A 15,502-nucleotide genomic window follows, 5' to 3' on the forward strand; every position below is an offset into this window, starting at 1 on the left:
TTCATCGTACTCAGGCCACGGAAGAGCAACGTTCATCGTACGCGCGAAACGCCAACCGCGTGCTTGCGCTTTAATTAGAACGAGCAAGCTACGGAAACGAAGCAATTCCGTGGCATGCTAATTTTGTTACTGCTCCCCTAGGGGTAACAAGGCGATATGTGTCTGGTTTTTATTACAATGCTGACTCCCTGTGTCCTTAGCGGACACTGTTCTAGCACACAATGCACGTAAGCTAAGAACCACACAGCACTGGACCATTAGGTCACATGACCTTAGCGTCGGGACGAATGATTACACTCGTCGACAAGTAAGCTGCAACGCTATGGACTCGAATCAAAAGCCTAGTGTGTAATAGCCCAGAAGTGTTTCATATCCCGCAAGCAACCCAAGCCAGTTAGCAAGCGGGTCTGACACGGCGGGATTAACTGGCAGAGAGGCCCCAGGTTTCAGGCTGTATTTAACTGGAGCACAAGGGATGGGGGGGAGGGGCTGCTAGACCAATAGCAAGGTGGTGGACAAACGTTCAGCTAGAATGCTAATACTAGAAGAGCTGGAAGAAAAATGAACAAATACATTTTATTAGCAATGCAATAAAAGCTGAATTTTTATAAATTATACTGTTATATTATTGTACCAGATTCTGTTTACATCTGAGCATTACGACTGAGAATCCCCCAGTAAGAGGGAGCGATAAGGAGCTTTGCTCGTGTTTCTGACAGGGTGCTCAGGACCCGGGGACATGCTGAACACTGCCCTCAGATAAGAGCTTCAGCAGCCGGCTGCAGAGATGCACACGCAGCAGCCACGCATGCCGCAAGAGAGCAGAGCAGCACGTGATGTCGCATTTCAGTGTTTCCCGTGATTCGCCACGTTATCAGGGGCTGGAGGTTCGGCGCACCAAGCACCGCCAGAAGGGGCTGGAGATGGCGTTGCTCACGGAGGTTAAGAGAGAAAATTCCAAAGTGAGCCAACAGCGCCTTCTAGGGACAATCTCATGTCATTGCAACTAGAAAAAAAATGTTGGATTCCTCAAGATGATACATAAAATTTATTACATTTATTAATACCTGGTGGCAGTGCCATGGCCATTAATACATTAATACATTATCTATAATGGATTTTTAATCATTTAACAGAACCACTATATATACACACATAACAACCAGGGTATGAATTACTTTAAATCCACTTTCCACAAGAAAAGTAGGTGGTCTCTGCACATCCTCTCTCTCGTGTAGTTTCACTATAAATATACGATTTATGCTGAAGTCTGAATGGTGTAGAGCTGGTGTCATAATGGCAAATCCAGAAGAGGGTCAGAGTGTAGCCAGCAGCATAGCCCTGTAAGCACACAGGGCTAGAAAGCAGGCGGAATGGGATCCCAGTTCACTGAGAGGGCGGCGGCGGCGGTGTACCTGTCTGACGTTCTCCGCCAGGAAGACGAAGTAGACGCTGCAGAAGCCCAGCTGGGTCAGCACCAGAAAGAAGTTCACCAGATGTCTGTATACACACATGAAGTCAGGCAGGAGCAGGGCAGCCTAGAGGGGCCTAGAATCTAGGACCTCTCTGCGGGTTAATAGGTTTGACTAAACCACAACACTTAAACTATGTGCAGAGGGACGCTTGAGCCCCAGACTTCATACTTCAGTAAATCATCTTGATTTGGGGTTAATCTAAAAATGAAACAGCAGCCTCACAATCCTCTGCACCGGTGTTTCCCAACCCAGTCCTCAGGGACCCATAGATTGGCCACATTTTTGCTCCCTCCCTGCTACCAGTAGAGCAAAACCATGGACTGTCTCTGCTGGTCCCCGAGGACCAGGCTGAGAGACGCTGCTCTGCACCGTGAAAGATAACAAGGAAATGAACACGGACTGGCTGAAACCGTAAATATGAAATTAATTATTCTACTTGGAACTTAAATGACTATACATTTTGGAGAACAGCTAGATTACAGGGGGTGGCATGGTGGTGCAATGGTTAGCACTTTTGCCTCACACCTCTGGGACCCGGGTTCGAGTCTCCGCCTCGCCTGTGTGTATAATTTGCATATCCCGCGTGAGTAAATGGTGTGTGAGTGTGCCCTGCGATGGGCTGGCCCCCCATCCTGGGTTGTTCCCTGCCTCGTGCCCATCGGTTCCAGGATAGGCTCCAGACCCCCCGCGATCCAGTAGCATAGGCAGTTTGGAAAATAGATGGGTGGGTGGGTTAGATTAGAATGCGTTTTATACATCCCATCCTGCTTTCCTTTCAGATATACACACAGATATTGAGGCAAGCACAGAGCTTAGGGTTAGCCATTTATCTGGTGCGCCTGGAGCATTTATGGGTCGTTATATGGGCCTCTCTCAAGGGCCGAGTGGAGATGTGGCTATTCCACCGAGCACGAAGTTGGAGCCAGCCTGGAGGCACTGCCAACAGGGGGTCAGGGTCCCTCACCTGCCGAATGACGCCCCTCTCCCAAGACTCCGGAAGGAGCTGTGCTCCATGGCCAGGGTAACGGTGTCACTGTACCCCACGGGAGGTCTCTTCAGCCTGTTAGGGATGGGGGGTGCAAACATTAGGAGGAGCTTCAGCCATGTGGCGCCAAACAGCAGCTCGCACCTTGGATTTCTGGTGGGGGGGGGGTTCTGAAATTACAGTGATGGCTGACACTCCACAGCCACAGCTGGGGCACTGCAATTACACCTCATCAGCAGCTGACCCAGAAACCCACTATGGAAAATCAGGGCACATGCACATCCAAGCGACCCCCCCCCCCACATTGGGGGTGCCGCGCCACAAGCTGAGGGACGACAACAGCCACACTACACACTCCAAACACGGACGGACGATGAATTATTCATCAATATTTCTTCCTGAGATCCACAGCAAACATTTAAATGCATTATGCAGCGTGCTTTTTCTCATTTGCAAACAACTTCAGAGCCCCGCAGTGTGCTCTCGACGCCATCAGCCCCCAGCACAGCCACGGGACACGACACTGACACGCAGGCGCTTGGAGACGGAGCATAGCACTGCCCTAATATGCACGGCAGGCTGACTGGGTCTCTACACGTTCTTGAGGATCTTGGTACACTACCAGTCAAAAGATTTGCACACAAGTTTTTACCACTTTTCCATTTATCTCATAAACTGCAGATTTTATTATTCTTTTTAAGCTTTGAAAGAAAATTTAGTTAACAACTACAAATGAAAACATAAGTCAAATAAAACAAGTTTCCTTTATAACATGGAAAGAGTATGTAACAGTGCCTGTCTGACACCCTATTAACTGGTTGTGTGGTGATGGAATAGTCAAATTCTAGACTGTACTGTACTTTAAATGTACAAGTCACCTGTTTCATGCCATGGGAGAGCAGTACTTAATGACACTTGTAGAAAGAATGCCTTGAGTTTTCTCTGCTGTTATAACTGCTAGAGGTCGTTACTTTGATGAATCAAAAAAGGTACTTAGCTAAAAAGTACTAAAGTACTAAGTACTTAGTACTAAAGTACTAAGTACTTTAGCAAATGTTAAGTGAGTAACATGAAAATGTAGAAAAGCTCAGTGTACGAAAAATTTTCAACGAGTAATGTATGTTGGCTGGACTTTTATACATTTTTAGGGGGTCTTTGTTGACAGGACCTCCGTACATACTTTAGGGGGTGATGGTATGCTGACTGGTCATTGGTACGTGCCTTTGGGGATCTTTGTATGTCATTTGGACCTTCGTACATACTTTAGAGAGTATTGGCACGCTGATTGGACCTACGTAGCTGTTTTACTGGGTCCTGGTATGCTGATTGGAATTTTGTACATTCTTTGGTGGCCATGTCAGAATGGTGATTGGAAAGGTCATTATCAGGTCATTACAGAAAAGGCCACAAGGGGGCAGTGTCAGAACTACACTGAGGGGGCTTTTTCAGTTCCAGAGAAGGCGGGTCTATACAAGGAACACCAGGAAAATGCGTTTTGGGGAGCTTATTCACCCAAAATGAAGATTAATGCATTTATGACACATTTATGAGGACCACGACAGCCAGGATTCCCACACAGCTGTCTAACCTGACCTCACCTGGGGCCAGCCGGGTGTCCAGGGCCAACTGCCCCAAGGAAGAGGTCACCTTCACCCACTGTAGGGTAAGCCAAGTTAGAAAAACTAATTTAAATAAGAGCTTGCCGATTCTCAGCACCACCTATATGGGACGGCCTTGTGCAGATAGTACCCAAACAAAAGGTAAAGAAGACCTCCCAATGTTACCTTTCAGACAGGTGATGGCTGCAGGAGACCAGGATGTGCATGCAGTGTACACACACCACCCCGATTAGCACCAGGCTAATGGGCCCTACCTAGAAACAAACAGAAGGCAAGCAGATGGTTAGCATCAGTCTAACAGCCCACACATAGGCAGCACATAGTAGGCCTGTGGCTAGCATCAGGCTAACAGACCTCGACATAGGGAACACGCAGGGAACTAATGGTTTGCATTAGGGTGATGAACCCCACTGAAGGGATACAGACCGAACAGGTGGATGGTTAGCATCAGTCTAACGGCCCACAAATGGAAAATGGAGAGCGAGAAAGCGGGTGGCTATCATCAGGCTAACAGGCCTCAACCTCGGCAGTGTGCAAAGCGCAGACTGATGTTGACACTAAGCTAATGAGCCCGACCAAGGGAACAGATGGAAAATATGTGAATGGTTAGCATCAAGCTAACCAGCCTAAACCTAGGAAATGCACAGAGAGCAGCCCGATGATTAGCACAAGGCTAATAAGCCCCATCAAAGGGAATGTTTAGCTAACAGGCCCACTATGGGGGACACAGAGTTATCGTTCAAACAGCAAGCCCAGGTTCCAGATGAAGCAGTCTGATAGATTAGGCTGAAATGTGCTATAACCTACACAGCTCACAAAAAGCTTATCAGTAAGAAAGAACAATAGAAGACAAGGGTTCATTGGGTTATTAAATCAATTCTTAATTCAGCATACAAACATGACCGGATGCTATCCATGTGACTGCATGCAAAAATACACAACATAGTGTAATGTTTATATAGGGTGACCAGATAGTCTATGTCAAGGAAGGAACTTTGAGCTACTTCAGGTTTTACAAACTACTTTAAAACTGAAAGGCTCCTATGCTTGGCTACATAATTCTTCTTGAGCTTTGACTGGTTTGCCGTTAATTTTACACAGATGATTGTATTACAACGCGTTACATAAAAAGCTTTGTCGTGCCCCACCCTTTGATTTGTCGTTGATTGAGAGACTCATCCAGCTGTTTCACATTAACATTAGTGACACAGGCATGATTATAGGAGACTGACCAATCAGCACACAGCAAGAACTCAGTGCTTCAGTGAAATCCAGGTCTTTTTAATTGAAATGGTAGCTTACAAATCTCATCCTGGCTCAAACTGTCCTCCCTGACAGATTTTCTGGTCACTTTATGTTTATATGCAATTGTGACTTAAGTTCCTGGTCAGACACCCTTTCACTGCCCTGAAAACCATGACATATTACGTGTCCAAAAGCACCGAACTTAAAAAAATATATCTTTCTTTTAATAAACGTACATCGTAACGTGAATGAAGCATTATGAGTCGGTATTTAATCTTAATGAATTGGAAAACGTCCCTTGAAAATGCTGGCCTGACAATATCTAAATTCTAAATTTGAATGTTAAATTCAACTACACGTCCCGATACCATCAAGGAAAATAATTGAAATGTCATTGTCCAAAATATGCTGACAAAGGTGCAATATGCAGAATCGGGTCTGGCAGACCAAACTAGCCTGAGCCAGGTCACTGGGAGCCGGATTCAGCACCCAGCTGGGCATCCAGTCCGCATGACTGACGTGTCACTTTGCTGCCTGAGAAAGGTTTCCTTTAAAGCCAAACGAGGACAGAGCTGGTCTGCAGGAGAAATAAATAAATCATTTGGGAATCCTCCAGTGGCCTGGGTACTTTGAATGGAATATTGAGTTTCTAGGTCTGGATCCTCTCTGCTTCACTGAATTTTTACTACTCTGGGAGGCAAAAAAAATCATTTTACAGTAAAGCACAGTACGCCTAAGTCAATAAAAGTGTTCCACCAAAAGAATCCTCAGATCCCCTTTGCTAAGGTTTTTGTGAGAGGATAACATCAAGCAGATGGGATCGCTGCATGATGATTTTGAGATGAGAACGACTTCATCTGGAACAAAGAAAGTGAGACACGTAATGATGTCAAATAGGGAGAAAAAAAATCCATGTTTGTACCGATCAAAATGATCCAATGCCTCCATACCAGAGACATTTTCAACCTCAGTGTAAAACTGCAAAAGTGTGGAACATCTTAGATCACCCAACACAAGAATCGGCGAAGTAAATTTAAATAAATAAGCCTTTGCTTAGTTCTTTTCTGGGTTTAGAACAGTCCAGAACCCTATAGACTGCTGTGTGTACTCCTGTGTTTCGTAGATTTACAGACATGATTAGTAATCGATACACGGAGCTATGAGCTCCACTTGACTGTAACCTTCTCCTTCTCAGTGTCAGAAGGTGAGACCTCAGCACATTTACCAGAAGGTATCATCATACAGAAGACCCAGTAACACTTGGTCCAGTGTGAAGAGCTCCAGAAGGGTCTAGGTCATTAACTCCAACCTAGAAGGAGACCTTTCCCTGAGACATAGCAGGGAGCATAGAGTCGCTTTTCTAAGAAACCTTGCATGTTCTCCAACCTCCTCTGTATGGCATTGTACCTTTGCAGTCTAACCTTTGTCCAAAACAAACATCTGCCTCCAGCAAGCCACAAACCACTCAAAAATATGCGTATCAGCAGCACAGATGAATCCAGCCCTGTTGATTCATGATGCGGAGGCCTGAACATGACTATCAGAAGGAAATTAGTGTGAACTGAGCAATACACATAGAGAGCTGTGAGGTACAAGCTCTGGACATGATGTGACATTATCCCACTTACAATAATTCCGGCATTCCGTACGGCCAGAGGAAGGCCTAGCACACCTGTGCCGATGTTCCCCTTCAGCAAATGGACGAGAGTTTGAAAAAACCTATAAAACAAAAGACTCAAAGTTACTGCTGGATCCTCAACTATATTCTCTTCATGACAGCTCCTCAAAGGCTTCAAGCCTGTCATCCACAGCAACCAATCCCCTTTCAGAGTCGGGACACACTCTTTACCATCTCGCCCCTCGGAGTCAGAACACCCTCTGTACAATCTCACTCCCAGAGTCAGGACGAAGGCTTCTCTGAATGCAGAAGTCAGTGATTGTACAAAGCAGGTCCTACCCTGTACTAGCTAGTTATGCCTAATACAGCAGGCCCTACCTGGTCCTAGCTAGCTGTCCCTGATAATGCGGCTCCTACCCGGTCCTATCTAGGAATCACAAATAATATGGGTCCTACCTGGTACTACCTAAGAGTCCTGAATAAAGTGGGTCCTAACCGGTACTACCAAGGAATCACAAATAATGTGAGTCCTACTCGGTACTACCTAGGAGTCCTGAATAAAGTGGGTCCTACCCGGTACTACCTAGGAGTCCCGAATAAAGCGGGTCCTACCCGGTACTACCTAGGAGTCCCGAATAAAGCGGGTCCTACCCGGTACTACCTAGGAATCACAAATAATGTGGGTCCTACCCGGTACTACCTAGGAGTCCTGAATAAAGCGCACCCTACATGATAGTAGTTAGTTATAATTACTACAGCAGATCCCACCTGGTACTAGCTAGCAGTTCCTAATAAAGTGCATCCTATCTGGTGATAGCAATCAGGTCCTAGCCAGTACTAGCTAGTTGACCCTAATAAACTAGCCACTGAGTGTACCTGACCATTTTGTTTATATGAAATTGTCCCAAGAAATTATAAATATTTAATGAAAGAAAAGGGCTGACTATATCATGGTGTATGTGGCATGAGGGTTATTTACAGAGCCAACAAACAATCAAAGCTGAAAATCCTCTTTACAGATATCCGCAATTACAAGGGAGGTCAGCGTGGCTACTTACGTAATGCCCTGACGGGGGCTCAGGTCGTAATTCCTCTGCACCGGAGGCAATTCAGGGTCCTCATCTGAATTCTCCTCAGAATGCAGCCCCAAGTCATCGATGAGTGGAGTCATCACCTCCATGTCTATAGGGACACAGTGTACCCATGCCCCAAAGAGTGTCACAGTGCTGCCCGTTAACAACTGTTATTATCCACTCTCTTCCAAGACAGAATAGTAAAAACACAAAATATCTACCCACAAGACTAGTGATCCTCGTGGTTTCACTGACTTCCTCTATCCTCACATGAACTCGTTTTTAGACACTGTACTCACTTATTTCCCTGTCCAGGGGTTCAGGTGGTGAGGGGGCACGGGGGGGGGGGGATCACCCTCTTTTAGGAATGCAGTTAACAAAACCGCATGTGCCTGGAATGCATCTAGCCAATCTAGTACTTGATCTGCACGGTCTTATAGCATAACAATGAGGTTTTGTGAAACACACGGCTGACTCTCATAATTCTATGCAGATTTCATACTCAAGGAGAGGAATTCAGTAAACACATAAACCAAATCAAAACTGCCGGGATGCATCTGACACCGCCCCGGGTCTGTCTGTCGCGGAGGATTCGGTTCCTTTAAGCGTAGGACCGGCCCTCTGGCCGCGTCAGCGTCGACAGAGGGCGCACCTAGCTGCTCCGCAGAAGCCATCGACCGCCGGGAGGCGTGAGTAATGCGGCTGGGCTGAGCTGGGCTTGGCAGGACTGGACGGGCGGTACACGGCAGCTCTACACTTAGGATGATTCCTGGAGAGATAATGAAAGATCGCCCTTAAACGCTTAAATCGCTGCCTGTCGTAAACTGGAAATATGAGATACCGCTGTTAAGCCGGTTTAGATATAATCAGACTGTCAAACCGAAAGCTGCACCGACATCCCTTAGATAAAGTGTCTCGCACTGTCTGTACTTTTACGTGCACAAGCAGTGCGGGTTGATCCTACCAAAGAGCGATCCCGGCGCGGTCTGCCGAGCACCGCAATCCTCCGGCTCGGCCTCCGGCCAGGGCGCAGTCCTCGGTACCACTGGACCTCTCTGCGATTCAGGAAACCTCCATCGAGGGCGTGAAAACGGCGACGCTTCGCGGCTGGACACAGTGTGTCAGGTCGGCTCCTCCGGATTAAAGGAGGCGGCCTGAGTCCCTTTTTTTGCGCCGACGGAAACTCGAACAGCAGCACGCCTCTTTATCGCACGGGTTGTCCTGCAGCGGACTCTTAGGGAAACGTGCTAGTCTTTAAAATGCCCAACCTTCTACGATAACGTTGTGCATTTGGGTTTTGTTTAATAATTTTAAAAACTCATTTCATTTATGTTAATTGTTTGAGGATAAACAGTAAATCAGCCCTCGTTAAATGCTCGTGGCATATTTGTACATGTCACTGTTTTCCCAAATGGTACATTTCAGGTTAACAGACATCCCACCTTGGGTGGCGGGGGGTTGACAGAAATCTTACAGCGCCACACACACAGTGCCTATATATCAGCCCATACACACAGTGCGTTCACAGGACAAACCAGGGGTCACCATGACCTTAGCAATTTAACTGCTTATTTAAAAAGGGATGGACAGAGAAAATAACACATATTACTTTATAGCCTACATATAATAACTGGCTGAATTAAAAATCTACTCACATTTTAATGTCATCAATCTGAACCTCCATTATAATGAAAAGTTTGTAGCCGAGGAACTACATTTTGAGAGAAAATTGACATATTTAATCTTGATTTGGGGTGCGAGTTCATAATAGACCCCACCTCCACATTCCATTCCTTATTGATGTCATCATAATACCCATCTTTATGGGTTGTATTTTAAGTGGAGGTCCTGTAGGAAGATGAATGAGTTCCTCCCTGGCCTGCGGGGCCTTTCATCTTGTAATCAGTCACTGTTGTGAAATTTATTTTCCTTCAGCTGATGTGAATTTTGCCCAGGCTTAATCAAGGGTTATTCCATTATTGACTCAAGTTAAATCTCAGTAATTTAATTAATTTTAATATGCATTTGAATATTATTATATTTATTATTATTATTATTATTACTATCATCAAACAGATCTATGGTAATTGTGATGTGTTTAGATAAATTGTCCAGATTTCACATTATAATTATACACTGTAAATCAATTTCGCCCAATATTTGCCATATAGATTAGTTTTATTTTCAGCATAAATTGGTTATGCCGTTTTAATGAATTGAACAGCTACCCAATATCGAATCTTCCTGCCTGTGACTGATTTATTTAGCGTAAACATCACGCTTTCTGGATACCAAAGGGTGGGGCACAGCTACAGAGGGTACCCTGCTCAGTCAGCTCCCAGAGACCCCTCCCAGAAAGATCCAGAACATTTGTAACACCCAGAAAAATGAGCACTAAGAGCGTAAGAGTGGATCCAACGCTCACTCAGAATCATTTCCTTCCTGGAAGATAATGCATATGTGTTGTCTTTCCCCACTGACGTCGTCTCGGCTCCGCTGCCATCTGCTAGGAGGTTCTGCCAGAGTGAAAAGTTCAGGTTCAGAAAGTACAAATCCAGACCATGATTTTGTTTCAACCAGCTGTGTGTGTATAAGGAGTCACATTTGCAGAGTAACTCAACTGATTGGTTGAAACAAAATTTGGGTCTTTTCTGAACCTGACCTTTTCAGTGCTTTAGTTCTACAGCTTTTATCCTCAGTCTTTTTCACTGCTGTCAGTCTGGCCCCTCCCAATCTAATACTGGTCCTGTTAAAAGGACTCTCCCCCCCCCCATTACTGTCTTTTGGTATATCTCTTATATACTTCTAGGTTATGCAGTAACTAGTCTGCTGCTGCTAACTTATGCAACAACCTCTCTGAATGGCGAATACCTCGACACTGTGCAGTGTTATCATGTAAAATACTGGCTCTATGAGCGACTGCAAATGCACCTTATGAAACACGTCTCCTAAAGAGTTTATATTATAGTTTATTTGCCATCTATCTTTTACATTGTTTAAATTTATTTAAGTTTTGTTTGTGATATATTAGGTTTTTCATTTTGTTACGTTGTGTTCCTCGTGTCCAGTGGTGTTTCTGTCTATCTGTGCCATTGCCGCGGAAGCAACTAACTCTGGACTCAGAACTCTGACACTGCACGTTTCTGCTCATCCGGTTCAGTGCCAAAGTTGCACATCTTTCCCCACCATCATTTCGTTAAGTGTTGCTTAATGTCATGCGCACGTCTCGGTATCTATGATCCGTTTATTACTTTTCATTTGCACTGTGACCAGTGTGAAGGATACGTCTCCCCAGTGAAGCCGGCAATAAAGGTACTTTGACTTCCAGAAGCATTTTCTGAACTGTCAGCTGGACTTTTTTGGTCTGTGACTGAAAAGTAATTAATTACTTTAAAAAAGGGAGACAAATTGAAAATAAGTAGGATGTTGGCCCCCTCTTCGTTAGTAAAATATACAACTAAGGTTTGGAATGGTGATAATGAAGGGAGCAGCACTCAGCCTATTGCAGATTTAATTAAAACTTATTCCAAGTTAATTAAAATTTCAGTTTAATTTATACAGGAGCTTCCTAACCGTGTCAGTCCAGCAGCCTGACCCCACCGATCATGAAGTGAAATCCTGGTTTTGTAATTAACTTTCCACTCTATACTTTAAATAAATATGTTTTTCCTCAGCTTCACACTTACAAAGTGTATTTTTATTCACCATTTTACTCTCCTGTTTCCCCATAAAAAAATAAACAAAAAATAAATTCAAATTTCATTAATACAAATAGAGTGGTTGCTATGGGAAATCCACACTGCCAAGCAAACATAAAATTCCTTTGCCCAGAAATGACACACAGTCCCGCATAAAATCTATGTGCTGGATATGCCGATTCTGCCATGAATATCCAGAGGGTCTGCCTGGAAAGGAATGCGAAGGGAACAAGCAATGCTAATGGACATCCAACAGAAATGACAGGTTGGGGAAGTGGATGGATGGATGGATGGATGGATGGATGGATGGATGGATGGGAAGTGGTTGTTCTGGAACTACCAATCACAGCAAACAGACCTCATCGGGGATGTGTTACTCGGAGCAGAATAAACGTGTCACTTCCTGCGAGCTTTGGACAGGGGCTGCTTGCTTTTATTGGCAGGATTTTTAAATCATTTCGGGCAACATGGAAGTCTGCTGGATGAGGTGTAAATGTGGCGCTGCAGGGGCCTGGGAGGTAACGGGACCACAGGAACCAAGGCACAGCCTTTGAAGTCTGATTTACTTTAACACCAACCAATGCAGTAAATTATGCACATTTTCCTTGGGAAGAGGAAGGCAGAGAATCACGTGCAGAAATATCCATTAATTTCTACTTCAAAGCAATTGAAACTTTGACCGACGAGTGTTTACTTTACAAAATTGAGCCTGGAAGCATTATTTTAGATATGATCGTGCTACATAGGAAGAGACGTTCAAATTAATAAAAAGCACAGTTTTTGATTAATTCAAATAAGTGCTTTTCTACGTGCCGATTCCGTTCATGCACATAAATCGAAAAACTTGTTTTCAAGAAAAGAAGAAACTTTTTTTAGGGTAACGCGGCCCATGGAATTCCGAAAGGGCCTTTTTCGGTGAAAGATTAAAACAGACTCCCAGAAGTTAAAGCCCTCTCTGTGCCCCCAGCCCCACATTTGGCTTTTCTCTGTTCCCCCATCCATGTGTACGAGTGGATCTCAAACCCGCTGTCACTCTCTACAGCTCGAAGCTCGTCATCATAAATGTCCCTCAGGTTATGCTGGAAGACATTCATTGCTGACATAATAATTATAACAAGGTGTAATTATTCACTTGTAATTACCTATGCATGGCTCAGAATGTTAGTTATATAACAAGGGATGTATAATATATGCAATAATAAGTGGCAATGTAGCTGTAAGTAAACACACATACACACAGGTAAGAATACATTAGTACAGTATATGCCAGTCATTGTCCATAACTGATGTGATTATCATGCTTCATTTATTGTGCATATTGCTGTGTCAGAATGCTGCATGGGGGGGGCGGGTGGCTGAACTCAGGGTAAAAGTGCATACCACTTCTCTGACAACTTAAAGCCTCTTCATGTCGTATTAATCTCTGTTACTCTACTACAGTAAGTCATACACTCAGTATGTCCATTACTGACATGTAATTTAAATGTCTTTAGTATAATTACGATCTATTCTCAATTTTTACAGGAGAAAATTATATAAGTGTGTGTGTTTTTATGAAATAGTCTATTCATCATGGAGTGGAATAAATATCACGCCATAAAAAACAGCCAACGCCAAACGAAGGCGTTTTATTCATCAGGTGTGTGTGTACAGGGTTCACGTCACGCGACTTACTCGGCCTTCGGAGAGCCACGCTATCTCAAGGGCCACGTCATGCCGTAATATCCCTAATAGCTGGCTATCACGCGTGCATTTTACAGCCTCTTTCCAGCTTTACTGTAAGTACTTGTAGTTATTGGTGCCGCTCTGGGTCACCATGGGACACAGCGGGTGCTGTGTGAGCTCGTTAAATAATGGTGTAATGCCCTCAAGGTCAGCTCACCTCCCTATCCATTGAGAGCATTGGAGATCCAGCTCGTTACCAGCACTAGCTATAACCCTAACCATAACTATAGAACCCACCCGTCCGTATAATACGGGACGCAGCAATTTATTCTACAATGCGGGACGATCACGTATTATAAGGGCCGGGTGGCCGCTCTAACCATGACTACAACCCTCACCAACATTCAGAGGTTCTCCAGTCCTTGCTCCACTCAGAAGTCGTAAAAACAACACTCTGGTCACAGTAATAGGGTTCACAATCGAATCAGCTGCCCCACCCGCAATGACATTAAACCCACGGGGTGATAAGAAGGGCTCTGTAGATCTCAGCGGCTGCCCGCCAGCTGTTCAGCTCCACACCCTTTCCGCACCTCCAATGATTTGTCGAGGAAGCCGTCGAGTTGACGTGTACGACAGTGCCTCCAGCAGTCGGCCGTCTGCTCCCCGCACCCCCGCATGCCAGGTTTATCAATTACTCATTTTCTTAAGAACTGCTATTTATGTTAACTACATGTTAACCTCAACCCAAACGCTAAAATAATTAAGCCAATTAAATTGACTTTTTAAAACTAAACAAACCCTAAAGTGAATAACAGGAAGCTCTTATTTATTCAGCATGATAAATGGAGGTGCACCGATCCAATATTCGGGGTCGGTATCGACACCGATCGATACCTAATTAGACAGATCGGGTATCGGCCATATGTGACCGATCCAGGCACGATACTTATTTCGTTTTCGGCAGTTTTTAAAACGATAGCTCCCATCTCTTGTTACATCGATTTGTACAATCAATTGCACATCTTTCTCATTTAATAATTTTTGATGAGTTTCTGTAGCTTAATGAGATGCCTGAATAGTGAGATATTTATTAATCAGAAGTAAGGCGCCCTCTGCTGTTTGTTTTGCGCATAACATCATGCTAGAACGCGCTTGCTGTATTCCGAAACACTGCTTCCGAAAAAGGTTGAAATCTCGAATTTTTGTACCGACAATTAAACAAAATGTGCGTGTAAGTGGTTTGACTAAATTGCTTTCTGTGATACTGTTAATGGATCAGCAACGTCTATAATGATCGTAATCTTCTCCTTTTCTACGTGGCTAAACCATTTTAAGAAAAAAAAAACATTTCTCTTCTACTGAACCGAAAATTTCCCAAACATTTTAACTACAGAAAATACTGCTTTAACACACTTAAAATGCTTACAGCTTAGTGCACAGGAACAAAACTCTTTGTATGATTGCTACAAACGAATTTAGCCTCGTTTTTCAGCCACTTTCAAGCAAAAAAAACGGGATGAAGTAAATACCAGAAAAGACATTAAGCAGTCGCAAAAAAAAACACAATTTCTTCTCATATTGTTCTAATCGGTAACCAAATTGAGGCATACCGTCTATTAATGATGTTATTGCTTGAAAGTGTAGATTGCTTGATATAATGAGCATTCACTGTAACTTACAGTAGGCCTAACTCGTAAAAAACACTTAATGAATGGATTGGTGAACTCATCAGTGTGGACTATAGATGAATAACGATTAACAAAAATAGGCCAAACAAATTTCCAGTAGGCTAACACACCTCACGTTTAGAAAAGGTATCCGTTATTTGCAGTGACACAGAGCCACCTGGTATTACCGATTTTCATAATATTTGTAAAATTACAAAGGCGGTTTTGGCACAGTTTATTCGTATTAATTTGTACTAAATTGTATTCCTCTTTTCTACATATGCAATCGAAGGGTTTCGCTCCGAGGCGGCGGGGGCTGAGGCGCCAATGCTGGGGTGTAACAGCACCAAATCAGTCCAGGCGCTCTCATAATACGGAGACAGATATATAGTTAAAGCAGGACAACAGGTCATTTTAAATCAAGGAAAAGTTTACTTTTAATATAAACCATTTTAGT

General features: G+C 44.0%; 1 protein-coding gene across 4 annotated transcripts in view; it reads right to left on the reverse strand.

Moving 5' to 3' along the window:
- Positions 1-15,502, reverse strand: part of slc36a4 (solute carrier family 36 member 4) — a 78,071-nt gene that overhangs the window by 61,013 nt on the left and 1,556 nt on the right. For 2 of the 4 annotated variants that reach the window (XM_048981791.1, XM_048981794.1), the window contains exons 2-8: positions 10,441-10,531; positions 8,668-8,784; positions 8,001-8,124; positions 6,953-7,043; positions 4,245-4,333; positions 2,440-2,535; positions 1,416-1,500 (exon numbers count right to left, since the gene is read on the reverse strand). In XM_048981791.1, the coding sequence (XP_048837748.1) occupies positions 1,416-1,500; positions 2,440-2,535; positions 4,245-4,333; positions 6,953-7,043; positions 8,001-8,124; positions 8,668-8,784; positions 10,441-10,450 (612 nt within the window). In that variant the 5' untranslated portion in view covers positions 10,451-10,531. Of the gene's footprint in view, positions 1-1,415; positions 1,501-2,439; positions 2,536-4,244; positions 4,334-6,952; positions 7,044-8,000; positions 8,125-8,667; positions 8,785-8,979; positions 9,173-10,440; positions 10,532-15,502 lie in introns of those variants that run through there. The other 2 variants (XM_048981792.1, XM_048981793.1) reach the window with 2 other exon arrangements.

The sequence above is a fragment of the Brienomyrus brachyistius genome, chromosome 17 (assembly GCF_023856365.1).
Source record: "Brienomyrus brachyistius isolate T26 chromosome 17, BBRACH_0.4, whole genome shotgun sequence".
NCBI classification, from domain to species: domain Eukaryota; kingdom Metazoa; phylum Chordata; class Actinopteri; order Osteoglossiformes; family Mormyridae; genus Brienomyrus; species Brienomyrus brachyistius.